Consider the following 27,999-nt stretch of genomic DNA (forward strand, 5'->3'; position numbering starts at 1 on the left):
CTTACATTAACTTCAGTATTTTTATTTTAACCCATTAATATTTGATTACATTTGAAAGGTTAATTCATGTTAATTGCATTACAACACGAACAAGCCTTATCAGCTGTCATCAGCAAAAAAAATCACATTAAAGATCGTCAGCAAAAAACGTTGACGACGCCTGACGTGCTCGCGACCTTTGCGCATACGGTCAGCAAGCTAGTCAGACACTCGCGCGCATCCGAGGCGCGCCGGTTCCGCTTCCGAATTTCAAAAATCGAACGCCGATGTAAACAAATGACCGTTTTTAAATTGGAACGCTATTTTGAAATTTTAGAATGAGAGGATTCTATTGGGCGATCTTCTTTTGTTTTTCTCTTTGCATTGCTTTTACGTGTTTTTTATAATGAGGACTGTTTTGTGCTTAGTTGTATATTAATTGTGTGCAAGATGTGTGTGTGTCGGTGTGTTGTGATGTGTGTTTTGTTTATGTTGGTGATTGTGTCTGTGGAATCAAGTTTAATTCAAGTTGGCGATGTAGCACACAATTATACGAGGTAATTTATTTTCATTTATTAATAGTAAATGAGATACTTTCTGAACATAGATACAATATACTGAGCAAATCAGATGAAGTAGTCTATTTCTTGTCAGGTTGAAACTTCAGAGGGCCATATGTAGGTACTGAAAAACGTTGTACAGTCAGCTGCAGAGAAAAGGAGACCCCCTGCCATACAAATTTGTATGCTAGGGGGTCGACTTTTCTCTGCAGCTGACTGTACGTGTTTTTTTCGGCACAGGTATCGGTCTGTATAATTATTTTAGTCTCATGAGTCTTAGACAGCATTCTTCAGACTATGATTTTAGAGCGAATATTGAAAAGGAGTATGGAATAACTCCTAAAACCAGGAGAAAGTATCAGTGCTACTACAGAATATAATTATAATAGTACAAGTACACAAGGCTCACTCATTTGATGTTTACAAAATGCCGCCATTCTAAACTCTTACCTACGTACCGTACGCGAGCACCCGATATTGAACTCTAATGCACCGCGCAAAGGTCGTCACCACTGAATGGGCCGCGAACTCGCGGCCGCCGGCATGTACAGTCAACCAAATGGAACCCTAGGCCACTCTACAACCATGTCAAAATGACAAGCAGTAAGATCTTTCTTACAACCTGATTTATAACGTCACTATGACATAGTTCTACAGTGGCCTAGGGTTCCAATTGGTTGACTGTACTTATAGCGTTAGAATCGCGGAGTGAGCCGCCCCTGGTGCTAATACCAATAAAATGGAATACCTCATTTGACGACGATCAGCCCAGTCAATTTACATATAAGACGTCATCAATAAAATACGTGCTCTAATTCAAGGAATATATAGATGTCTAGTGTTAGATAGCCAAAATATATGACACACATATGATATTGTTTACAACAACAACACGTACTGACCGACAAAAGAGTAAGACCGACGCACTAAGCGTTTCGCTTCAACATTTCTTTTGCGAATCGCCAAGGAGTGGAATGCCTGTATAGGAAGGACGCGCTCATTTTGTATAGGAAGGACGCGCAGCTCGAGGCGCGTCTTACGTCCTTCCTATACAAAATGTACTGAGGAGACGTTTTTTGAGTTACATTCGGGTGGCGCGGCGCTGACGTCCGTTCCGCGTCTCAAGACATGCGTCGCCTGTGTGTGGGATGGTCCCTTAGAACACTCCCGACTAATTCAGCTTTCAAACAAAAAAAAAACTAAATTTAAATCGGTTCCGTTCGGGAGCTACGATACCAAGCTTTTTATTACACGGGACGGGAAGATGATAAGTACTGCTTTACGGTTTACGACCCGCGTTGACGTTAAACTTTTATTCGCTATTAAGTCCCGTTTAGCTACAGCGTAAACTTTAATGGCATTTAATTATGATTAATAACGATTAAATTAAATGAACGGCATGAAGATAAATTTAATAGTGAAGACTAAAGTCAAAGTCAAACGAAAACGTACGAACGTGTCATGCTATTTCAGTCAGTCTCATTACAATGTACTGACATTAACTGAACAAGCATGACAAATACGAACGTTTCCGGAAAAATACGAAGAAAACCCTTTTCGCACTACATCTATCCTGTGTGATGACGGGTTAAGAATTTCACCACCCCTTTTCTTGGGTGTCGTAGAAGTCGACTGTGGGATATGGGGTAAATTGTGGCGTAGGCGAGAGGCTGGCAACCTGTCACGGCGATGTCACTATTTGGATTTCTTTCAACCCATTTTGGCTAAGAGTGTCAAATGAAACTTAGTAGTTCACGTGCTCTGCCTACCCCTTTATGGGATACAGGCGTGATTATTATGTGTGTATGTAATGTATCTATCCTGTATTCATATTCGATTAGTACCTGGTCTTTATATTTCTATAGTCCACAAACATATATAAACTCACAGTTTATTCCCAAAAGGAGTAAGCAGAGCACATGGAACTGCTCTATTTCAGATTTTAGTGCCATACTTTAGCAATTCAGGATATGAAAGTAACCGAAATTGAGATATTGCAGTGACAGAACAGCCCATCGCCCACAACATAAATTACATACATACATACAATCACGCCCGTATCCCATAAAGAGGTAGGCAGAGCACATGAAACTACTCAAGTTTCAGTGCCACCACAGTATAAGGATAATTCAGTAGTTAATCTCCGGCAGCGGCGACGCGGTCGTTACTACTGCGCAAGGTCACGCAGGGTTGTACCTGTGCTACTGTCCTACTCGTAGTAATTGTGTATGGCGCTATGCTAGTACCAACGCTCTTTCTACCTTTTTATCTAATAAAGATTCAAGTACGTGTTTGTTTCTTAAATACTGACGAAATCGTATTTACATAAAATGTTTGAATAGATGTTTGCACAATATTTAAGTAGGCACACAGCAAAAGGGAGTGTACAAGTTTCTAATGGGGTGGCAACGCGCATGTGACACTGTTTGAGTTGCAGGCGTCCATAGGTTACGGTGACCGCTTTACATCAGGCGGACCGTATACTTGTTTGCCACCGACGTTGTATAAAAAAAATATATAAAAAGTAGGTACCAAACTTTCGAGCTAGATAGATCGCAGCATCTACCTAAATGTCGTTACAGATAAATCCTTATTGATTTTAATGTGTCATTCTAGCTTTAAATCTCACTTTTACGCCATTTACGTAAGCAATAATGTACCTAACACTGCAAAAAATATAACAACCACTTACTTTTCTGGGTGTCTAGGAATTCTAAAGAACATTCTGACATTTCCGCATTTTGAGAACTGTTCTCCATACACCCATAAACACTACAGTAACGAAAATAATTATGTCTTCGGTGCTGACGTCATTTTCTCCCGAACTCAACACGTCAACACAGCGCGCGAACGCGGCCCCGACTGTCCAGCCCAATACTTACCAGTTTCGCATGTATTCGGTGCATATGGAGAGTAGTTTTCGACACACCGCGCGGAGTGAAGTTTGTTAGAAGAGTTATTACTGCTTTATACTGTGGTGCCACTCTTGGCAAATAAGGGGTTGAATGAAAACGAAATTGTGACATTGCACGTGACAAGTTGCCAGCCTCTCGCCTACGCCACAATTTAACCCAACATTTTAACATAAATTAAATTAGTATTTTTAATTAAATTATTATTTCTTAAATGAATTAAAATTAAAACCTTCATCTCAATATCAATGCTAACTTAATCATTCGCATATGTTGGATGCCCAGGAATCCCAGGACAACCGACTTGTTCATGAACCGAACTATACTCCCATTCATTCAAGTTCGTTGGCCTTAACGAATGAATGATTTTCTTGGTTATTAATGTCATTATACATACATAGACAGACACTAGTTTTTCCCGCGGCTTTGTCCGCGTACTAATCTTATCTTTTTTTCCCCGTATAAACTTTGAACTCCCATTTCACCCCCTCAGGAGGTGAATTTTCAAAAATCCTTTCTTACCTTATAAGAAACCTACATGCCAAATTTGGAATTTCTCTAGGACCAGCAGTTTCGGCTGTGCGTTGATATGTCAGTCAGTCATTCAGTCAGTCAGTTTCTTCTCTTATATTAGATGACGTATTTGTTAACAGTAGTTTGGTTTGGTGACGGGTTAAAAATTTCACCACCCCTTTTCCAAAATAATCCAGTAATTTATGAAAATGTTGAGAATGAGAGTTTTGAAAGATTCACGGTTATTTTCATTAGACTTAGATTGACCGGGATATAGAGCGTGATTACCTTTTTGATTTTTGTCGAGCTCCCGATATTTCGACGCAGTTGCATGCATCATGATCACGGAAAACTGACGAAGGCGGGTGGATGTCAAAGTTGCGTAGACAGCGCGCGATCAACCCTCCTTCGCGCGCGTCGGCTTCGTTCACTTTCAGCGTTACCATTCACACTCGATGGTCTGTCCAATCCAAACACACTACACTCACAGTATCACTACGTTTGTTCAATTCTGACTTCACCGGTTTTCGGTTCGGTCGAAATATCGGGAGCTCGACCAAAATCAAAAAGGTAATCACGGTCTATATTATCCGGTCAATATACTTAAGTCTAATTTTGAGAATGTTCTGGAAATCGTACATTGCTCTTTAATCTATGCCTACAGTGAAAAATAATACAAAATTACATGTTTATCGTGTCAAACATATTGAAATAGGTACCTACAAACAACATTAAATAAATGCTAATGATTCATATAGATGAAAATCTAATCTGATGTCCTACTTAAAACCGATTTCCTCATGCTTTGTCGTGACTTCCGGATGACATTTTGATGTCGCTCGATTTACATTATTTTATTAGATCTAGATAACCCCCAATTTTCATAAATTATACTTATTATATTCATCTACACGCCGCAACAATATTACAAGGTTTCTGTCCTATAAATATATTTTTTATGTGAAATAAAATTGTTTTATTTATTTTTTTATTGAAAATCGTCCCCAAGCGTCTACATTTTTTTATACATTTACATAATACCTACACACTCTCTCTCTCAATATACGAGTGCTCTCATAATATGATCTTACGAATGTCATTCATTCAACAAAACGGGTATGAACACCATCAATTGGGCCCTTCAGTAGTTGTTAGTTATGATATGAAACAGGCGACATTAACTTTATTTTAGTTGGACACAAGAATTTTCTGTTTTTCGACAATATCTTTTTAACCCCCGACTCAAAAACGACACATAAGTTTGACGTGTCTGTATGTCTGTCTGTCGGTGTGTCTGGGTGTGTCTGTGGCATCGTAGCTCCCGAACGGATGAACCGATTTAGATTTAGTTTTTTTTTGTTTGAAAGCTGAGTTAGTCGGGAGTTTTCTTAGCCATGTTTCATGTAAAGCGGTCCACTATGTCAGTGGATTTCTCAAAATTTTAATTTTGTTGTTAAGTTATTACTACAGGGTGCGTAGCCGAATGACACAAACGCTCACGAAACGAAACGCTTGTAGATAAATATCTATCTCTATCGCTCTTACGTATTGGCGCGACAGAGCCGGACTACCGTTCGCGGCGTTTCGTTTTCGTTTCGCGTCGCAGATATGCCATTCGGCTACGCCACCTGTTTTTCTAAAACACCTAAGAAATATTTTCTGCATTATCCCAAATTGTGTCGTTTCACATTCACAGTGCGCTTCTTGATTAGTAATTCTTTAACTAATTTTACAAGCTTACAAGATCCTGATTGTACCCAGACGTCTAAAGTTAGTTCATACGAGGAAGCAATCACGACAGATTATGCGCCGACGCAACTGTTTGCTGCTTGCACAGTACACAGATGCAGCATGTAATAGTTAAAGAAGTTACTTTTCTGCATAAATCAATATTTATAGAATCCAATTAGGTAGATAGTTCCAACGGTCGCCGCTAGCATAGTGTTTGACATTCCTATAAGATTTACTTGTATTTAAATACTTCAAGCACGTTGCACATAAGTATTTAGTGCTACTGCACTTAACTTAATAAAATCTGCCATGGAAAGACTCCTGAACGAATTTTCCAGAATGATATGACCGCGGAAAATAACAAGAAACATGTGTGTAGTAAAACGTCTAACGTGTAGTATAAAGTATAACGACTGAGAATACTAACAGTTACTTGCACATTTAAAAATATTTGAAGCGGGTTACTCACGTAAGTAGTAGATATAACGCTCGACATGTTTCGCTCCATTTCCGAGGAGCTTTTTCAAGAGTAAAGACCCCGCCTCTACACGTTGAGAGCGCGGCGCATACTGCGGGCCTGCTTAAATATAAATAAATATTATAGGACATTCTTACACAGATTGGCTGAGTCCCACGGTAAGCTGAAGAAAGCTTGTGTTGTGGGTACTCAGACAACTATACATATAATATACAAATACTTATATACATAGAAAACATCCATGACTCAGGAACAAATATCTATTCTGTGCTCATCACACAAATAAATGCCCTTACCGGGATTCGAACCCGGTACCGCGGCGTAGCAGGCAGGGTCACTACGCGCTAGGCCAGACCGGTCGTCAAACCCCCTAACACCCCTACCCCTACTTACACTACTAAGAGGCCAACCGGATGGCCCAGGTGCCGATGGATCGATGAGGTCCAGAAAGACCTGTGTGATCTTCAAGTGACCGAGTGGCATCAAATCGCAATGAGCGAATGGTGGAATCTAGTGTCGGAGGCCAAGATCCACTTTGGGTCGCTGAGTCAGCTCAGGGGGGTTACCATGACGTGCTAAAGACGTTCAGTTTAGGTTGAGAGAAAGGGACACAGCTATAGCAGTTACATAGCTCCGTCCCTCTCTCTCAACCTAAACTGAACGGCTTTAGCACGTCACGGTAACCCCCCAGTAAGTAAGTACGTACCTAAAACTCCGTGCCTTATTACGTCACTTCTGTGTACTGTGCTAACGGACCAGAATCCAAACATAATTGTTCCATACAATAGCAAAACACCGTTCCTGAGAATCCTCATTACAAACATACTCATGCGGCCAAAGATGGTGCCACTGTTTAACTAATAACTCGATTTAGTATGAGATATATACTGTTTAGTACTTGACCACTGACATAGCTTTTGTGGTGCGCGTATGTTATTTTCAATTTTGAAAAGGTACGTAACGTATTGCTTGCAAAGTGGAATAACTGCTATTAGTGGCCGCAACAACATCCTGAGGGTCATCCGTGACAGGGTGGACTGCCCCATTCAGGGACACTGATTACGAACGCACACGCACGTACCGGGTGTCCCTGAGAGCGGCAGATATTTAAATAAAAAAATAAAAATAGCAGTTAAAATTTAAATAAATATGTCATGTTAATTTTAAGTCACTAATATAGCTTAAGTGTTATATGTAATACATATGTTAGTACTAATATTATATGGGCCCTGCCTGAAATAAACAAATTTTATTTTTATTTATTTATTTATTTATTACTTATTAACAGGGTTCGGATATCTCGTTGCTTGGTAAGACGTTAGAGAACCATGGAGTCGATATTAACATTAAATTTAATTTATACTCATACTCATCCTCGTGTATATAATTTGTAACAAAATGCTTTTAATTTCATCGAAAACGATGAATTATTAAAACTGTATGACTGAATGTCAACTACTGTTAAGACAATAAATGACAGACAAATTAATTACCTACCTAGTTATACTGACTTTTATTGCGGTAGACACACTGGCCATTTTATCAAATTTAGTGACGTGCATCATTTATTTATTTATTTATTTATTAGTAAAAACATGTTTACATGACATTACAGTAAAACCAATGCGTCACGAAACTTAGATAACAAAAAAGAGAGAAAATAAAGAGAACAAAATTAAAAATAAAATTAAACAATTGATTTGGGCGACGACGTCACAGCGTGGGTCCGTTGCGTCATTTGCCCCGGTGTGGGATTTGGCAGGTTGCCCCGGAACCGCCGAAAAACCATCACCAATCATGTGTCAGTCATTAAAGTCATTAAATTTATTTACAATGCAAATATTGCTATCGGTGTGCCCGTCGTACATTAAGTCGCGAAAAGTATTATTTTGTTTTGATACGTTGTTATACAACATAGTATGACAGTCTTTTTTCTTCATTTAAAATTATAGTTTTATTTAATTCCAAATCATATTTATTTCGTTTATAATCAACTTTTGGAATGAGTATGTGAGTATGAGTTGACTTTTATGTTAAAATCGACTCCATGCTTCTCTAACGTCTTACCATGCTACGAAATAACTCGCTACGCTCGCGGTTCAATATTGGAATCTTGCGCTTGGTCGGGTATCAATATTGGCACGTGCCGTTAAACAACAACTTTGCTCCCTTGTAAATAGATTTTAGAGGTGCCTTGCTTTCTTATTTTTTTCTTGAAACATGTAATTTACTTAGATAATATTTTCCCTTTCAGCTACCCCTGCACAGACCAGTACCACCTGGTGCTAATTCCTGGAGCCCTAACCGCTGGTAGCAGCAACAGAGCCTGTGTGTCTAGGTTCCATCCCGACGGTCCAGCTCACGTCACACTGACCTTGAGAGCTGAGGATCAGGAGACTAAAGCTACTAGAGATCTCCCACCTGGTATGTACTGGACACCTTGAAGATCCAACTAAAACTAGGTCTAGGTCTTTGAATTTCAAGACAAAGTCGCATCTTTTAACTACCACTACTCAGGCCAGGTACCTGGTCCTATAACCAGGACGGTGCCCTCACTGCTGACAGCAGCAACAGAGCATGTGTGTCTAGGTTCTACCCCGATAGTCCAGCTCAGGGTGAGCTGAGGGTCAGGAGACTAAAACACGGGATACAAGTGACTTTAACCTTGAAGACTTGACAACGCAAAACTTTGAGAGTTGACAGTCAATATTCTAGAGATCTGCCCCCAACATCTTTTCTTAAGGGCATCACTTGATGAATTAGGTGTACAGTTTTATTTTGTCATTAGATCCCCAGCCCAGTTATGAACATTGCCTTGACTTATGTATAAATTATTATTTCTCTCCACAGGCGATGGAGGCTGCCTGGATCTACCCGTTCCTCTGCAACCGAATACCAAAGCAGAGTTCATTGTAAATGTCAGGTAAGAAGACTTGTACCTTGAGTATTAATGAATAGAAGATACAGATTTAGTGAATAATTTTTTTGCTTTCCTCTGAAAAGGTTGTATTTATCGTTCTAATTCGGCAAATGCTCCTTGTACTGAGACCGATTGAAATCGCATGACATGTCCGTTAATTTCTGTAGACATACTCTTGATATAAATATTATGTGTCTATAGAAAAATTTAATTTCGCGCCTTTCTCTGACAAATTTGTTTGACCGTCTATATTTATTTAGTAATACATAACTGTCAAAGTTTTCTTGGCGACACTTTTTCACATACAAAATACGCCTATAGTTATTTTTCGAACACGAAATGGAAGGAATATTAAAATTATCATTGTCTTAAGCGACACGACCTGAGATTCATTTCCAGTGACAAATAATGTTTAGCGACTATGTCACCTAACGACAAGCCCCAAGTTTTTGCCGCTTCTCAAATTCCTTGCAGCCTGTTTGGACTTGGCTGGAATCCGCACTGTGTGCGTAGCCAAATGCACACACTCACGAAACGCTCACGATAATATCCCTTCATAGCTATCTATCTATCGCTCATGCGTAGTGGCGCGACAGAGCCAGCTAGACTACTTTTTGCGGCGTTTCGGTGGCGTTTCGCGTTGCAGAAATGCCATTCGGCGACGGGGCGATCGTCCTTCGTCCTTAGACTTCGTTTTTACAAGTTTTTAATTTACAATGGTTGTTTATATTTCTATATGTATAATAATAGGTATAAAAATTTCAACTACTAGGTACCTACTCGGTTTTTTTGTTTTTTTTTTTTACATTTCGGTTTCAAACAAGCGTTCGTTCCGTATGATGATGGATAGAGTCGTCGTGTCTATAAATAAAATAAAATAAAATAAAATAAAAAGCCTTTTATTTCCTGCTGTAAATATTACATATCTATAACTAATTTTTACTTTAAGGTGGTTAGTAGGTAGAATAATTCATTTCAGTTTTGTTTTATTTATATTTTGCTTAATTACTAGTATTAGAATGGTTAGTTTGATTATATACCTAATTATATTTCCTTAACACTTGTATGTAACAGGAACCCCTCTCAGGTGAAGGCCTCTTCCAAAGTTTGCCATTTTAAGCGGTCTAGTGCGGTTTGATGCCAGTTTGGTCCAGCTACTTTTATAATGTCTTCGTCCCAGCGAGAGTTCGGTCTTCCACTGCGACGTTTACCATCTGGGCCTTTCCATAGCGTGACGATTTTTGTCCATCTGCGGTCTTTAAGTCTTGCCACATGTCCGGCCCAACGCCATTTCAACTTTTGAGCTTGGTTGAGAGCATCTTTAGTTTTTATCACTTTTCTTATATCTGTGTGTCGTATTTTTTGGATTTTTTTCAAATTTAACATACTGCGTTCCATTCCTCTCTGGCATGTGGTTATTAAGCTCTTGATCTTTGTGGTGAATTTCCACGTTTGACATGCATATATTAAACATGGAATTATACATGTGTTCATAACTCTCTTTTTTATTTTTATTGGCATACTACTTTTAAACACTTCCTTTAAACTCCAGTACTTATTCCATGTAAGTTTTACTCTCCTCTCTACTTCCAGTTCATTGTTGTTGCTGTTTAATCCAATTTGTTTTCCTAAATATAGGTATTGTTCCACGTATTGTAATAATTCGTGTCTATAGTTGCCTACAATTCCAGAGGGGGATGCGAATTGCTGAATTCATATTTTAGTATATCACCAACTTCAGCTGATAATATTTACATCTCTGTTGGAAGTTAGTTATTAGTACACAGAAATATTTTTTCTCCAATTGAAGAAGAGAGTAAAAGAGGCCTTTCGGCTTTCGCTCACTTTTCAGGCCAAATACACAAACGCAATAATAATATATCGTTATTGTAGTTGTAGCTTTCTCTATCGCTCTTCTTTATTGGCGCGACATAACTGCGTTTCGATCGGTGTCTACCGAAAAAGATTCTTGTTTTGGCTAGGCCGGCTGGCCACACCGTAAGTATGGGCAATTCTTGCAAAAAGCAAGAAAAAGTTGATTCACCCATATAGACGACTGCACGTGTGCGTTGTATAACACAAATTCTCATTTCTTGTTAAACTTACGGCGACCGATTTGGCCTAGTCGGTAGTGACCCTGCCTGCTACGCCGCGGTCCCGGGTTCGAATCCCGGTAAGGGCATTTATTTGTGTGATGAGCACAGACATTTGTTCCTGAGTGATGTTTTCTATGTTTTGTATTTTTATATTATATATATCGTTGTCTGAGTACCTTCAACACAAGCCTTCTTGAGCTTACCGTGGGACTCAGTCAATCTGTGTAAGAATGTCCTACAATATTTATTTATTATTTATTTACCCATTCATTAATTGTCTCCAGATACCCAGAACTCTGCACTTGGGAACGCCGGCTCACACTCCGGATATCCAGCGGCAGAGTCATCGTGTTACATACCGAGAGGGCCCGGTATAGGCCAGGGGACACCATTCGCGCCCGGGCTTTAGTGCTCAAGGCGGATCTAGCACCAGTACATGGCAGTGTAAGTATTATAGTGCTATAGACAGCATAATCTATGGGCTGTCGTGTTACATACCGAGAGGAGCCGATATAGGCCAGGGGACACCATTCGCGCCCGAGCTTTAGTGCTTAAAGCGGATCTGGCACCAGTTCATGGCAGTGTAAGTATATTGTGCAGCTTGGCAGCTGGCTATTTTTTTTAAAGTTGTCCACCCATTTTTTTTTGTAACATAGGTATTTTTTTCGCGATTCATACTCAGAATCTCGTGGTCTTTCGATCCTGATAGCAGAAAAAAAATGTCCCAAGATTTCCATACATTTTTCAAAGCTTCCATTCCGTTACCGCCATACAAAATGTATGAAAAAATGGTAACGGAATGGGAAAAAAACCTTGGGACTCTTTTTTTCTCCTATTAGGATTCAAAGAGCTCGCGGTTCTGAGTGAAAACCACATAAAAATTTCTAAATCCAAAAAAAAAGTGGGGAGATAACTTTGAAAAAAAAAAATGGCCCAGCTATAGACAGCATATCTAGCGGCAGTCATCCCGGTATATGCCAGGTGACACCATTCGCGCCCGGGCTTTAGTGCTCAAGGCAGATCTGGCACCAGTACATGGCAGTGTAAGTATTATAGTGCTATAGACAGCATATCTAGCGGCTGTCGTGTTACATACCGAGAGGGGCCGGTATAGGCCAGGGGACACCATTTGCGCCAGGGCTTTAGTGCTCAAGGCGGATCTAGCACCAGTACATGGCAGTGTAAGTATTATAGTGCTATAGACAGCATATCCAGCGGCAGTCGAGTTACATACCGAGAGGGCCCGGTATAGGCCAGGGGACACCATTCGCGCCCGGGCTTTAGTGCTTAAAGCGGATCTAGCCCCAGTACATGGAAGTGTAAGTATTATAGTGCTATAGACAGCATATCTAGCGGCTGTCGTGTTACATATCGAGAGGAGCCGATATAGGCCAGGGGACACCATTCGCGCCCGAGCTTTAGTACTTAAAGCGGATCTGGCAGTTCTGGCACCAGTTCATGGCAGTGTAAGTATATTGTGCAGCTTGGCTACTGGCTATTTTTTTAAAGTGGCCCACCCCACTTTTTTTGTAACATAGGTATTTTTTTTTGCGATTCATACTCAGAATCTCGTGGTCTTTCGATCCTGATAGCAGAAAAAAATGTCCCAAGATTTCCATACACTTTTCAAACCTCCCATTCTGTTACCGCCATACAAAATCTATGAAAAAATGGTAACGGAATGGGAAAAAACCTTGGGACACTTTTTTCTCCTATTAGGATTGAAAGAGCTCGCGATTCTGAGTGGAAACCACATAAAAATTTCTAAATAAAAAAAAAAGTGGCCCAGCTATAGACAGCATATCTAGATATGCTGTCATCCCGGGATAGGCCAGCGGACACCATTCGCGCCAGGGCTTTAGTGCTTAAAGCTGATCTGGCACCAGTACATGGAAGTGTAAGTATTATAGTGCTGTAGACAGCATATCTAGCGGAAGTCGTGTTACATACGGAAAGGGCCCGGTATAGGCCAGGGGACACCATTCGCGCCCGCGGGCTTTAGTGCTCAAGGCGGATCTGGCACCAGTACATGGAAGTGTAAGTATTATAGTGCTATAGACAGCATATCCAGCGGCAGTCGAGTTACATACCGAGAGGGCCCGGTATAGGCCAGGGGACACCATTCGCGCCCGGGCTTTAGTGCTCAATGTGGATCTTGCACCAGTAAATTGTGTAAGTATAATGTGCAGCTTGGCACCTATAGACAACACTCGCATCTTTCTTTATCATATCCTCTTTCACACAATCCATCGTTGTTTGGGTTTACCCCTCCCTCTCCATCCATCAACCTTCATCTCCAACATTCTTTTGCCTTTGAGCAATAAATATAAATCCATTTCTATAGATGCAAACCTCATGTGAGCACATAAATTCTCGTTATAGTTGATCACGTAGTTTTAAATGAAAAAAACTCCATTTGTACGGGAAAATTAAATTCGGACGAGCTGGCTACTCTTAATAAGTACATTAATATTAATATTGTGTCAGTGTCTCGATTATATTTGCAATATTAATTAGTTATTTAAAACCGCGGCTCGAGAAGACTTCATTAATATTAAAGCCGGTCAAAACCTATCAAAACTTTGTTATAGGCTCAGTTCGTAACGGAACGGTGCATTAATAAAGAAATATCAGATTTTTTTATGCTACAGGGAGTAAATGACCAGTGTACAATATCACGTATTATTAAAAATGAAAATAAAATAATTTTTTTTCAAGAAGGCATATTACAATGCGCATATGAACGTCAAATAAAGCTACACCGGCTATATATATGTCACAGGGAAATGGCCAAAACAGAGGTTTAATCAAATCTCTAAGGGATATGATCAAATCACGCAGGATGTCAAAATGGCGAATCCATTTTATCATTTCTCTAGAAAATTTCAGTCATTTGACTAAATCTCTGACTCTGTTTAGTGAAATCACAAAATCGGCCAACAGACACGACACGTTTTGTCATTTCACTAGATTTGTTTAGGGATTTTGATAAAATCCCTGAACCACGACAGTAAGTTGACGTAACGAACTCAAAAAGTCAACTAGTTTTATCATTTCACTAAACAAGTTCAGTGAAAGACAAAATGTTTTAATCAATAAGAAAATAATTTAAAATGAAACATTTTTAGTTTTGTTCAGTTCACTTTCATCACTAAACAGAGTCAGGGATTTAGTCAAATGACTGAAATTTTCTTGAGAAATGATAAAATGGATTCGCCATTTTGACATCCTGCGTGATTTGATCATATCCCTTAAAGATTTGATCAAATCTCTGTTTTGAACATTTCCCTGCGACATAAATATACTTTTTTTATATATAATTTTTGTTTATTGTAGATTTATATACATTATCGGCAACAAAAAAGGAAAGTTTCATACAAACTACCTGGAACATTTTGGGAAACCTAGTGGATCTTCCTCAGTCAGCATCATGAACTCTATTAGCCTTAGGTACCAATTTTTATAACAAATGTGCAAACTTTCCGGGAATTGCTGATTTCGAAGTGTATTGTTTTGTTTAGCTAAGTGATCTTTAATCTTTATTCATCCCTTAAATTATAAACACTGTATTTTTGTTAGATGATGACATTTTATAATGGCATTAAAACTGCTAAGGTCTTATAATAAATGACCACTTGACCATAAAAGTGACGTGACCTCCGACCGTCATAAACCCATTGTAAGATGCGTCGGCCGTGGCCTCCAATGGCAGCGATGGGAATGCAAATTTAATTGTGTTTATTTATTATTCATGTTGACGACCGTTCGTTCTGGCCTACGCGCAGTGACTCTGCCTGCTAACCCGCGGTCCCGGGTTCGAACCCCAGTAAGGGCATTTATTTGTGTGATGAACACAGATATTTGTTCCTGAGTCATGGATGTTTTCTATGTATATATGTATGTATTTATATATTTAAGTATGTATATCGTCGCTTCCCATAGTACAAGCTTTGCTTAGTTTGGGACAAGGTTGATCTGTGTAAGGTGTCCCCAATATTTATTTTCTGTTGATATCCGGTCTCAGTGATCTCAGTAACTCAAAGTAACTGTGCTAAGTTACTGTTGATATCTGAACGTCACCCGTGACCTCCGAAAGTCATAATACCATTGTGAGATGCGCCGGCGCGGCCGCGGCCTCTGAAGGTAACGACGGGTATGCAAATTTTAGTTATTTACTCGTTCTTGTTATGTATGTTAAGCCAATTTCTCTTCGCGAGGACGTATTCTGGTGGTCAATAACCATTTTTATTTATTTAATGATTATCTTATGCTAACAATCCATACTAATATTATAAAATGGGAAAGTGTGTGTCTGTTTGTTTATCCGTCTTTCACGGCAAAACGGAGCGACGAATTGACGTGATTTTTTAAGTGGAGATAGTTTAAGGGATGGAGAGTGACATAGGCTACTATTTGTCTCTTTCTAACACGAGCGCCGCCGCAGGCAAAAGCTACTAAGTACATAGTTAAATCAAATAGTCCCTACCCCCTGGCGGGTGCTGCCTCTTCGTGTGTCCCATGATGCGGGCAAGGGCAACATCCGCTCGGTGTACCCCTTACATTTCATTAAAGTATCAAAAGGGCCTCTACGCGTTGGCTTCGGACCCGCGCACGCCTCCCAAAGGTCCGGAACACCACTGTTCCGTGATGGAAAGGAAGCACATAGTTACCTAACAGAAATATGTAATTGTAGTCTATATAATTATTAAGAGAAAAAAACCGCTCATATGGGGTTCTGGTAGGAATGTGTAGGATTTTTTAAAACTGAATATACGTAATGCATATATGTAATGTGTATGAAATATTGAAAGTGAGAAAGCTTAAGAACCGGACCATCTTAGCCGCTTAGTGGATAGTTTGCACGTAAAAACTTTTGCTTAACAAATTTCACACCATCAGAATAATCTCCCGGCTCAAACCGGCCTCTGACACGGTCACCGCGAATACATTAACACAAAAACTGGTAATTAATCTCTTTTTCAATTAATGGAAGTGTCGCGTTCATTTGTTTTACGAGCTTTATTTTAACGGGATCGAAATGTCATTACAGACTTTATTATGAGTTCTCGATACGATTTACTGTAAACTACGTATAGTAGTAAAGTTGTAGTTTAACGAACGCTTTGGCCTAAGGCGTAGTGGCCTTGCCTGTTAAGCCGAGCCGCGGTCCTGGGTTCGAATCCCAGTTGTCGGAGTATCCAGAACACAAGCTATCTCGAGCTTACCATAGAAATCAATAAATCTGTGTAAGAATATCCCATCAAAAACATAAATGTGAAATGAGAGCATAGTTCAATAATATGCAGCCTGTATGTAATGCCTTGGTTGTTGACTTCAACGAAAAAATAAGTGAAATCTAAATGCGTGCCAAGTTCAATGGTACGTCCTGAAATTTATTTATATTAATTTCTATTTTTTTCGCACAATATCTTTTAACTGAATTGTTCTTAATGAACATTTTTTTTTCTTTAAATCTTGTTAATACACTAGTTATATTTAATGCTCGGAACTATGGGAGCAAAACTTCAACAAAACCTTAGAACTGACATAAATTTAAAATAAAACCAAAATTATTATTTTCAGATTAGTGTTAAATTTGATTATATACCTAAATCCAAGATTTCTAATACATTACTACAAGGATATGAATATTTTCATGGCTGTAAGTACTCTAAAATGTACACTTAGCAAGTTTTGTTAAAGTTTTGCTCCCATAGTTCCGATCAATATTATATTAAACTAGAATTCCCAAATTGAAAGGGGGACTCGTTTCCATTTTAGCACTTTCGCTCCTTTAGCTCCTTAAATCTTAATTTTCGCGACCTCTTAATAATTAGAACGATTAAGGTTAAAACACACATGACCTTACCCAGCCCGTGTTGGATTAAGGATTAAAAGAAACCCGTTATGCCCTCAAGGACCGCGATCCTTTGAGTCTGTTTACTCAGAGTATGTTTATTCTGGTCAGGAGGTCACTGGACCACATGAGGGTACTGTTTGTTTGTCGAAATGATTTAATAAATTCACATTTTGACACAGAATCGTTTGTTTTTGTAATTTGTTAGACTGCAACTAAAATACGAAGAAAAACCTAAGTAAGTTCGTAAAGCTCCCTTTAAAAACCGATAATCAAGAAAGTTCTATTTTATCTAAATGAGTGGCAAATTCACTTTTTCTCGTGCTTTTGAGGCAAAATCACTCTTGAAAGTTTATAGTAATGGTACCACAATCTTACCTACTTCCCTATTGTAGGTAACCATTGTGATGTCATGATGTGCTTCTAATGCCTCTATGTAAGCGGCCAATTGCATAGACTATTTTATATATTCGTGTCGGTGCAAGGCAACTTAATCAGTAGAAAAATACTGCTATAATAAAATATTTGTAATTTATCACACTATCATAATTTGAAATATTTTGAATTTATATGATTTTATTTTATTACACACTTTTTTAAAGATATCAAAAATTTCCAAATTACAGATCGAAGAGATGTGGCTGGAAGGTCCGCCAGGTGCGTGGGAAGGAACTCGAGCAGCTCAGTGGAACCGCGTTCGAACCCGGCTTGGCTTCGGGCAGATTCAGCATGAGCTAGATGCTCAAGCACCACCTGGACGGTGGACGCTGAGGGCTAAATTGGAGGATGGGTCACAGGTAAGCTGTTTATTCTTAGAGTATGGACAATACGGATGGTACTGACTGAAACGCGATTGGGAATTGCCACTTGTTAATTTCTACTCTGTTTAGTCAGACTGTATGACTGCTTTATTATTTTCATTAGTCATCAACTGAATCTAGAAGGTGTTCGTCTTCGTACTGCATTTAATTGAAAAAAAGAGTGCTTAGTTAAGTAAGGTATATTTTAATATTAGATTATTTAATTTAATGTTAAGTTCCAATGGGTTCTGTAACACAGGATATCCTAGCTCAGAACCCAAAGGCTTGCTCCCCACTGTATATGTGTTTTTAAGTTAATAAATATTTTTTATAAGGGTGACTAAAAACCTAACATCTGTTTTTCTTACAGGGTTCTACAGAGTTCATAGTGGGGAACTACGAGATACCACCATTTCAGCTGAGCGTGAAACACGCGGCCAGGGTGCTGAGAACCAGCGAGCGACTTGTCTGGACTGTGTGTGTTAGGTCAGCTATAACTCATTTACAACTTCCTCTCTCTTCCTAGATAATAACCAAAGAGGATCGAGTATTATAGAGAGCTACTGTCGAAGTAAAATGTGTAATCACAGTGCATAGACTGCCATCTCTTGACACAGGCTTTTGAACCTCAGTTTTGACAATTTGGCCCATATTTTAGCATGATATGTGTTAAAATGTCAAATATTAATATTAGCGCCATCTAGCTGAGCGTACCTCAAAGGTGTAATGCCATCTAGGCCACCGTACCTTTTTCTGTATGATACTGAGGTACGTTTTTTTCTTAGACTTTATCGGTCTATACGCAGTTATACATGTCTTTGATAATAACTAAATGCCAGGTATACCAAACCCTTTTTGTTGGGTTATTCTTCGAGCATTCCTAGATCATCGGCCCTATAAGTCGCCCTCTAAATGGTGATTCTTATACTTACTTATCCCCAGAAAGGTAACTGTTAACTGCACATTGACTTCCCTAGGATAGCTTGATCTAACTAAGATCTTTCTTTGGCTGTGACCTCCAGTTCTCAGTCACTCTGAATAGTCTGCTGTCTTCGAACCCTCCTTGAGCTGAGCGTTTTTGCTGATAAGATTAGATGATTCGAATTAGGGTTTGCAATCCGGATATTCGAATATCCGAATTATTCGAATATCCGCCAATATTTTTATCCGAAAATATTCGAATAATCCAAGTGAAATTATCCGGATAAACGGATAATTTCTATAAACATTATTTTTTATTTATAAGTAATATATTTAATAGATAGACGTCATTGAAACCAATTTCGATCAATTCTTAATACGGATAATGTTATTGCTAACAAGTTAACACCTATTTATCTTTAAAATCAAACTAATATTATTTCATTCTAGCCTTTCTAGGCAATGATTTATTTTATTTACAAAACAAAGGAAGCATTCGTGGACAAGAAGTAAGCAGAATGCCTCACCGTCACCCCACGCACTCAGTTCTTATCGAATATTCGATTAATTCTATTAATTGGATGATTTAGAAAAGCACAAAAACGTTCAATTATTATTTTTTAATATGAAAATGTTTCCTCGACCTACTTTCATTACTGCTAATAGCTAACGTGAAGTTATCTGTGAAACCGTACTTAATAAGGGAGATTGATACCTAGATTTCCTGGTCCCTTGTTTTATTGAAATTGAAATTTAGCGCCTCACTCCGAATTTAGCTGTTACCAGTTCCATAGCAATTTAGTACGCCAGAATTCCCTCCACTTCACTAAGAAATATAAGGTATTTTCCTTTTAAGTCCTTAGTTACATGCATATACAAAAATCGGTCTAATTACTATTTATACTTTGAAATCTTAGTCAATCTACTGATCAGCTTGGAAACTAAAACCCATCAAATCGCTGCCGAGTGCCGAGCAATTTGAGGCGTTTAGGATTTAAATATTTAAATAACTTCGCCTTTGTACCTCCTCCTTCTTCATCCTTCTAAATTTGATGTCTTGTATATTTTATGTTGGTGGTACAATAAAGAATTTACTTACTTATTTATCACCTCTCACCTTCCATTGGTAATTTGGTACCAGCCACTGTGCAACAAAGGTCTAAAATGATCCACACCTGGATAGGAAGTGTCTTCGTCTAATTGGTCTTCTCTTTTTGGGTTATTCTGTTTTGCACGAGTCCCTATATCTTTGCTCATTCCTGTTCTAAGACCCTAACCAGGACGCTTTTGTTTAGAGCCTACGAAGAGAGTTTTCAACTTTTTATATTAAGTATCCGATCCGGTCCAAGATGGCATCTGGTACGGGCGTAGGCATTTATGCAAATGACTACATGAGAATATAGAGGTAGTTAGACAAACCCAAGGGAAGAATATCTATATACTCGGCGACAGTCAGGCGGCACTCAAAGCCTTCACATCGCCCAGAGGTGACTCTAGACTGGTATTAAACGGCATCCAAGCTCTTAACAAGCTTGGAAGGCAAAACAAGGTGCAACTGGTATGGATACCGGGGCACGAAACTTCATTGGCAATGAAAATGCTGATGAACTTGCCAAGGCCGGATCTGAAGACAACTTCATAGGTCCGGAACCTTTTGTGGGCCTTTCACAAGGAACCATTAAAACGGCTATGAAATACCAAACAAAGACTAATCACCAAAAAGAGTGGGATGCCCTAGTAGGTCTGAAGCATTCAAAGCTCTTTATGCGGAGGGTAGACTCTGGATGGAGCAAAAAGCTAGGAAAGCTAGGCAAAAGACAACTCCAAATTATAACGGGGGTGTTCACAGGCCATTACGGGATCAAAGGAATTTAGGCCAAGATGGGACACGCTGACAACACTGATTGTCGCATATGTGGCGAAGAGGAAGAGACCGTCAGACATCTAATTTGTGAATGTCACACCCTCGCCAGACAAAGAATGAAGAACTTTGGAGCAGGCTACCTAGTACCAAAGGACTTCAGAGAGCTACCCATGAGCCTCATCATCCGATACGTGGAGATGGTCGAGAAGCTCAGATCTTCTTCAGATCTTAGGATCGAAGGGGGTAATTGCACAAAAGATCCCGATGGGTCGAAGTGTATCCGGAAGGGCCCCCGCAGATTTAAGATGAGATAAGTATCCGATCCGATATGGAGCGAAGGACCGACTCCTATACATTCTCGAAATCATTCAAGGCGCCGTCTTTGATTTTTGCCTTTGACAACCTTCCTACATCCGATATCGGATCGGATTATATGCAACGCTGTATAGACCTATAACCATCATCATATCCAATGATATTGTGTCACGTTCCACTCTACACAAGCCATCCTCTCTACCATACATTTCCAAGGTAAAGGTGTTGTCAGAAAAACTTCTCCTTATACCTAACACCTAACTAATCATTACAGTTTGCTGATTTACGCAAAAAATAAAAAAAATATGTAGGTAAATTTTGCATTATGGCACTCATCTATCTCAGCCGTTATCAATTCCACGCTTATACGCACCTGGAACATTAATTTTGTTCCATTTAATAAATTATCCGAAATTATCCGATTATTCGAATAATAAAAATTGTATTATCCGAATTATTCGAATATTAAAAACCCGTCGGATAATGCAAACTCTAATTCGAATCTTGGGCCAGATTTTCGTACTGAAACAAAATTATTCTTCTAAATATTGAATCACCCATTCTATAACTTTATGAACATCTCATCATACAACCTTCTCCCCCAGGTATCCATGGACGGAAGCAGTAGAAGGTATGCTAGTGATCCGCCTCCGCGGAGCTGGAGTCAACTTCTCCACAGACACAACTCCAGGCGTTCGGACGGCAGTCCGACTGCGCGCCCCGAAGGCTTGCCACAGACATGCAGTCGCTGCGAGAAGGATAGGCTTGGATGGGGGCAACCCCCCTGATGTTGTTGTTGCTGACTTCTCGTTTCAGGTTTGTATTTAGTCGCAAATCTGCAATTTTTTTTATAGGGCATTCTTACACAGATTGACTGAGTCCCACGGTAAGCTCAAGAAGGCTTGTGTTGTGGGTAACTGCGTACTCAGACAACAATATATATAATATACATAGAAAACATCCATGACTCAGGAACAAATATCTGTGCTCATCACTCAAATAAATGCCCCTACTGGGATTCGAACCCGAGACCACGGCTTAGCAGGCAGGGTCACTACCCGCTAGGCCAGACCGGTCGTCAAATATTAAAACGTCGGTCGTGTAATAATTGTAATATTAGTTCATCATGAGCTAGGGTGGTACGAATATACTCATTGACCCACGAAATTGGCGTATCCTTTCAACAATTCTAAGGGCCACCTACACCAACGAGGATGGAGGGTTAACCCACCATTTTATATAGAATTTGACAGTTGACAACCCACTAACCCTGAGTTAAGTGGTTGATGCAAGTGGGCCTAATAGTATTAAATTTTAAGGACGACTCACACTAAACCGATCCGAATCCGGGACGGCGCCTTCAGCGCTTATTTTTTCATGACTACTGACAGTGACTCTCTTCTCAGTCGTTCCCTCATGGCTGAGGATTGTGACCAACAGTGATTTCTCTCCACTTGACGCGGTCTAGGGCCATATGGACTGCCATCTGCATGGAACCACAAGCTTTCTTCACGGTCTCAGCCCACCTTAGCGGTATTCCCCTCCTGGAGCGTCGGCCTTCGACTTTGCCGAGCATAATGTTCCTTTGGAGAGTGTGCTGTGTAGAACGCATGATATGCCCGAAAAATCTGAGTATTCTATCCTGACAAATAGTTCAGAGCCGCTTGGTGATATTCAGTTCTCGCAGTATTGACTCGTTTGTTCTAAAAGCAGTCCATGGGATCCTGAGCATCCGTCTCCAGCACTACATCTCAAAAGCATCATTCTTTTTCCTATCTAGGGTTTTTAAGCTCCAAGTTTCAGCTCCATACATAAAGATGGAGAAGACCAATGCTCGCACCAGCCGTACCTTGGTTGCACGACGAATACCACGGTTTTTCCACAGCTTCTCTAATCGAGCCATTGCACCTTTGGCCATTCCTGCACGTCGACATATCACACCTAACCACAGTGGCAGTTAACCTTGTAATACTTTCCATACCTACTATGAATAACACAGACAGAATAGAAGAGAAGTAGATTATAATCTCTTTATAAATCAATCTTAATGTTTCAGGAGGAGGGTACGAGGATATGGCAGAACACGACGGTAGTCTCTCAAGTGGTCGACAAAGCTGTCACTTTGCAATTTCTTACCAAGCACCGAGTGGTCCTAGCTCCAGGATTGCCTTACAAATTGAAGGTACATAATTATACTATCTGGATAGTTCCTTACCGGTCATATATTGGGATTTTCGGGTCTAGTATACTCGTAGGGTTATTAGAGTTAGAGACGGCGTCAAGAGTGCGTCCAGGAAGCGTCGTAAAGTATATCTATCTGAACTCACTGATATTGTGAAGATTTTGGTCAATGTAGGTAAACAGCTCAATTATCGCTAGATTTATTTATTTTTCAGATAAAAGCAACTCGCTGGGACGACAAGCCAGCAGCAAACGAGCATGTCCGCCTATGTCGTTCAGCGGCGGATCGCTCCGAGACTTGTGACGACGCCGTGACGGACGGCAGAGGCGTCGCCAGGGCCATGTTTACTGTGGACGATAATGCCAACGCTTTATACAAATTTGAGGTATTGCTAACCCTCAGTGGCCTGTTTCATAACAGTGACAATTGTCGCCCGACAGTAACACTTCGCCGTTCATGGCCTGTTCAAGAAGTATTGACGCTGAGTAACAATGTTGTCAGTGTCAAGTGCCAATGTCACTGTGGTAAAATAGACTGACTGACAAACCTACCCTACCCTAGTGCACAAAACGCTCAAGTGAGTAGTCAGGACCAAGTGCGGGTAGCTCGAAAAACTCGTACAGCTAGAAGATGTTGATGTCTTTAGCCAGTCTGCTCCGAAACCACGGGGAAAATGTCGGCCTTGAAACTTCGGAGGTTATTGTTTAAAACAGTACGCGATTGTCCCGTTTGAAATTCTAAATATGTCTTAATATATTTGTTCTCTATCAGGCAACCCTCAAAAATGACAGCAGCACAGCAGCGCCCCCACTTTACTTGCCAGTCCGAAGAACAGGATCTATCCATGCTGCACTTGGGCCCCTGCGCGGTGACACTAACGCCAGGAGCTTCGTACCACTCTACTTGAGCAAGGACGTTGATACATCACTGAGCGTGCATTTTGTGGTAAGAATACATTCCTAGGCTGTCAAGTCATCATTTTTGCCAGTTTTAAAGACTATAAGTAAGTAAGTAAGTACACACTAGCGAGGAGTTTCGTGCCACTCTATTTGAGCAAAACGGTGGATACTGCACTTACTGGTAAGACATTAAGCTTGTCGCATCTGATAAAATCATAGAACAGGATCTATACAAAAGAATAGGTGAGAAGTAATGAGCTCCTTAACTTGAGCAAGGACTTTGACACTACTCTGAGTGTGCAAACCTGATAGAACAGGGTCAGGTTAAAAAAACAACCAGAAGACGCAACAACACTACGCGCTCGTACCCTTTTTTGGATCGCTAACGCGCTGCTGGGATTTTTGATATTTAGTGCCACAATATATTGAAAGAAACTAAATAATAATTTTCAAAGCACTAATGTTTCATACATTTGTCAAACTTCAGGTCATAACCCGCGGCGGCACCATCTACCGTTGGGGCGTGACCACCCAATGCCCAATATCCTCATCAACCAATCAAATTCACGCTGCGTCAAGAAACAGCAAATGCCCGCACCAATCCCAGCGTAGCAGTGACTTACAGACCAAGCAATTTCACCTATCAGCGAACAGCAGTGGTTTCATCCACCAATCCGAAGGCATCCTGGATAGACATTTGCTGAGAGTCATGCTGCCGATTAAAATGACGCATCAGATGTGCCCCGACAGTCATTTGGTGGCGTACTTTTATTATAGAGGAGAGCTGGTCAGCGCTGTCAAGCATATTGAGATGGAAGAGTGTTTTGTTAACAAGGTGAGATCATCAGTTCTTGAACAGTTTTACAGAAGAATGTTTCCGTATAAAACGGGATTTTTATAATCATCAATGTTTTAAAATTTTCTCAAACCTTTTAATTTTTTGAAGTTTTTTTTTTTTTTCAATATATGCGGTAGTCTTTTATTCATCATCATCAGCCAGAGCTGGACGAAGGCCTCTCTAAAGAATCGCAAAGCGATGTTCTCTAATTCATATGCTACTCTAATTTCCTAACAGTTGTTTGTAGTGTTTTAGTAGAGTACTTATTGAATCCGGGAGAGAATCGCTTCTTTATTCTCCAATACATCTATTTTCCTTTTAGAAACAGTATTTCATACAAGAGCCCTATTTAGTTTCATTTGTAGATTTTTTTCTCAATCCTACAATTTCACATCTCTATTGATAATGACTTGTTGACATTACTAGGACGACGACTAATACTAAATCTACGCAATTTCAGGTAGAACTAGCCTGGCTCTCCCGCCAAGTAGCTCCTGGCGCCAGCGCCTCTCTCTCCATAACTACCAACGAGCTGGCCCTCTGCGGCCTCTCCGTTTTGGACTCGGCCTCGCGCTGGCTAGCCCCTGTGCCGTCAGCTAAGGAGTCCATTATGGAGCGCTTGAGGAGTATTATTGAGAGTCATAGGAATTTGACGGAGTATGATGCTAGCGGAAAATGCTACCTGAGTAAGTATTTTTTTAAACTTGTAAATTTTGCACCGATTGACAAAATCCATCAATAAACTCAATTCAGACTGATACAGCAAATTTTTGGACAAAACAATTTGCACCATGGACTAACCCCCGGCTTAGCCACGGTCACAATGGCTATCGCTTCTAAAACGACAAGCTTTGTCTCTCTATCACTATTCCGTATACCTACTAGTACAACAGTTACAGTTGCGTTACAACTTTAAGTGACCACGGTGCGGGAGCGTTCGGTCCCGGGCTTGTTGCCACGGGTACATATAATAATTAACCCTCCATCCATGAACGCTCCTTAGCCAACGTTACGCAACTGACACTGTCGCACAATACGGAAGAGTGATAGAGAGATGAGATATTTCAGGTTCGTTGTTCAATCTGCAACTATTGACGCTGGATCCTCGACCAGACTGTTTCTAACCTCGACTTTTTCTACTAGCATCAGACGAAGAATCGCCACCGTCCAGCTCCATCCTCACGCACTTGGCAGAAGGTGGCGTGCGCGTCGCGGGCGGCGTGATGCACGCATGCGCGCCAGCCCCCGCGCCGGCGCCGCTGCGCGAACAAGTGCAGCCTAGGACGGACTTCTCTGAGGTGAACTGACATTATGAATGTATGCCTATTATTAGTTACCACCAAGTCGTTAGGGTTACCAGTGGCAGCTACTGGTATTTCTTCCACCTTAATACTAGGAATTTATGCCTCAGTATTCACCAATTGTAACAACAGAGACTGGCGTTAACTAATGGGAACAACGGGTACAATTTACCATGTCCTGTATAAACGCAGGGACATACTCAAGCCATTTTAATTATGGTCCGTACCTGTTCATCGAACTCTGTAACCAAAGTAATTGAAGTTATTAGGTAAAAGAATAACCCACAACAAGCCAGCCAGCCATGTCATTTAGTGGACTTTGGTGTGTTCATGGCGTCACACACACACACACACACGGCCGACAGATATGACGGTTTAATATTAACGTCATAACTTTTTACAGGCCTGGCTGTGGCGTTTAGTGGCTGTTGGCGTGAACGGGACAGTGATAACCAGTGCACGGGCCCCGGACTCCATTACACGGTACGAGGCCACAGCGCTCTGCGTGTCGAGGAACGGCCTCGCTGTGTCGCCACCGGCCTCTATACAGGTATGACAAAACGAACGTGTACCTCACATTATTAAGAATGACTCTGACGTTAGACGGGCGGAATGGAACGGGACGGAACGGAACGGTATGTCAGTCAGTTTTTGTTGTTTATAACACATATTATCCCAGAGATCATTGAAATCAATAAATTGACACAGAGGCCCGTCCGTCCCATAACTTTGTCTTCCTGTGTGACTTATCCTTTATTTAACCCTCACTCATATAGCTCACTACAGAATGGCAATGTAGAGCATAACTCAATACTGATAGAACATAAGCATGGAACAAGGGCAGTAACAGCGCGAAAATTTGATGTTCCCCGTGTTAGTAATTATTTTGGAGATAGAACTCTAAGGAAAAGAATTCCGTATTTAATGAATAGTCTACCCGAGACCATTCGACAAGAAAAAAATAAAAATAAATTTAAAAGCGCCTTGAAACTGTACTTGTTGCAAACACTTGAGTGACAACTGCATACATGCAAGTGCCACTTAAGTGAACAGTTAGATTAAGTAAAATAAAATATAAGTATAAACATGAGATACAAAGAGACTCATACCTGCAGTCAAACTGTATATACAGTTTTGCAGGAACTTGCTTAGATTTAAGACCTGTACTGTGCATTAATAATAAATAATAAATAATAAATAAAAAAATAAATAATAAATAAGCTAGGCCAGCACTTTTTCTAACATCCTATTGTTTTTAATTTGATTTCATCTTATTTTGCAGGTTTTCCGAGAATTCTTTATCCATGCAGATGGACCGAAAAGACTGAAACGAGGGGATTCGACTATTATTCAATACCGCATCTTCAATTACCTTTACGAGTCCCTTAATGTAAGTATTTTTAAGCAAATTAAAAATAAATAACCTTAGTGTCTTGAGTGAGATTTGAACTTACTGCCTTTGGATACTATTCCAACGCTTTGCCAAAGCTTTTCCAAAGCTGAGCCATCAAGACCTCAACCATAGCCAGTGAATCATTTCACTATAAGAGTTTAATCGGACCTTTGCGAAATTTACCGTCAGAGTGTTATACTCCTTACACGAAACTACCTACTTTTAAATAGACGTTTCAAATTCCAGATCGAGATTCAAGTACTAGCCGACCCGCACTTGGAAGTCCCAGACCGTCCCGAGGTGGCGGCGATGCCAGCTCGTGCGAGCGTGACGCGACGCGTGACGCTGCGTGCGGCGTTGCCAGGCTCAGCTCGCCTTGCTATACGTGCGCGTGCCCCTGCTCAAGGAGTTAGGTATGTGTTCCTAAGTAGAATGTATAA

The 27,999-nt window shown here is 40.2% G+C and overlaps 1 protein-coding gene across 3 annotated transcripts in view; it reads left to right on the forward strand.

Annotated features, from left to right (window-relative positions):
* Positions 1-219: 219 nt before the first annotated feature.
* The window catches only part of LOC125234557 (alpha-2-macroglobulin-like), a 56,369-nt gene continuing 28,589 nt past the window's right edge, over positions 220-27,999 (forward strand). For 2 of the 3 annotated variants that reach the window (XM_048140842.1, XM_048140843.1), the window contains exons 1-17: positions 220-536; positions 8,428-8,597; positions 9,024-9,096; positions 11,474-11,566; positions 11,706-11,772; positions 17,673-17,843; positions 18,217-18,332; positions 21,552-21,762; positions 23,003-23,128; positions 23,343-23,513; positions 23,900-24,073; positions 24,515-24,862; positions 25,326-25,551; positions 26,009-26,163; positions 26,570-26,716; positions 27,449-27,556; positions 27,806-27,972. In XM_048140842.1, the coding sequence (XP_047996799.1) occupies positions 430-536; positions 8,428-8,597; positions 9,024-9,096; positions 11,474-11,566; positions 11,706-11,772; positions 17,673-17,843; positions 18,217-18,332; positions 21,552-21,762; positions 23,003-23,128; positions 23,343-23,513; positions 23,900-24,073; positions 24,515-24,862; positions 25,326-25,551; positions 26,009-26,163; positions 26,570-26,716; positions 27,449-27,556; positions 27,806-27,972 (2,630 nt within the window). In that variant the 5' untranslated portion in view covers positions 220-429. Of the gene's footprint in view, positions 537-8,427; positions 8,598-9,023; positions 9,097-11,473; positions 11,567-11,705; positions 11,773-12,161; positions 12,233-17,672; positions 17,844-18,216; positions 18,333-21,551; positions 21,763-23,002; positions 23,129-23,342; positions 23,514-23,899; positions 24,074-24,514; positions 24,863-25,325; positions 25,552-26,008; positions 26,164-26,569; positions 26,717-27,448; positions 27,557-27,805; positions 27,973-27,999 lie in introns of those variants that run through there. The other variant, XM_048140844.1, reaches the window with a different exon arrangement.

This window comes from Leguminivora glycinivorella, chromosome 16 (genome assembly GCF_023078275.1).
Source record: "Leguminivora glycinivorella isolate SPB_JAAS2020 chromosome 16, LegGlyc_1.1, whole genome shotgun sequence".
Taxonomy (NCBI): Eukaryota; Metazoa; Arthropoda; class Insecta; order Lepidoptera; family Tortricidae; genus Leguminivora; species Leguminivora glycinivorella.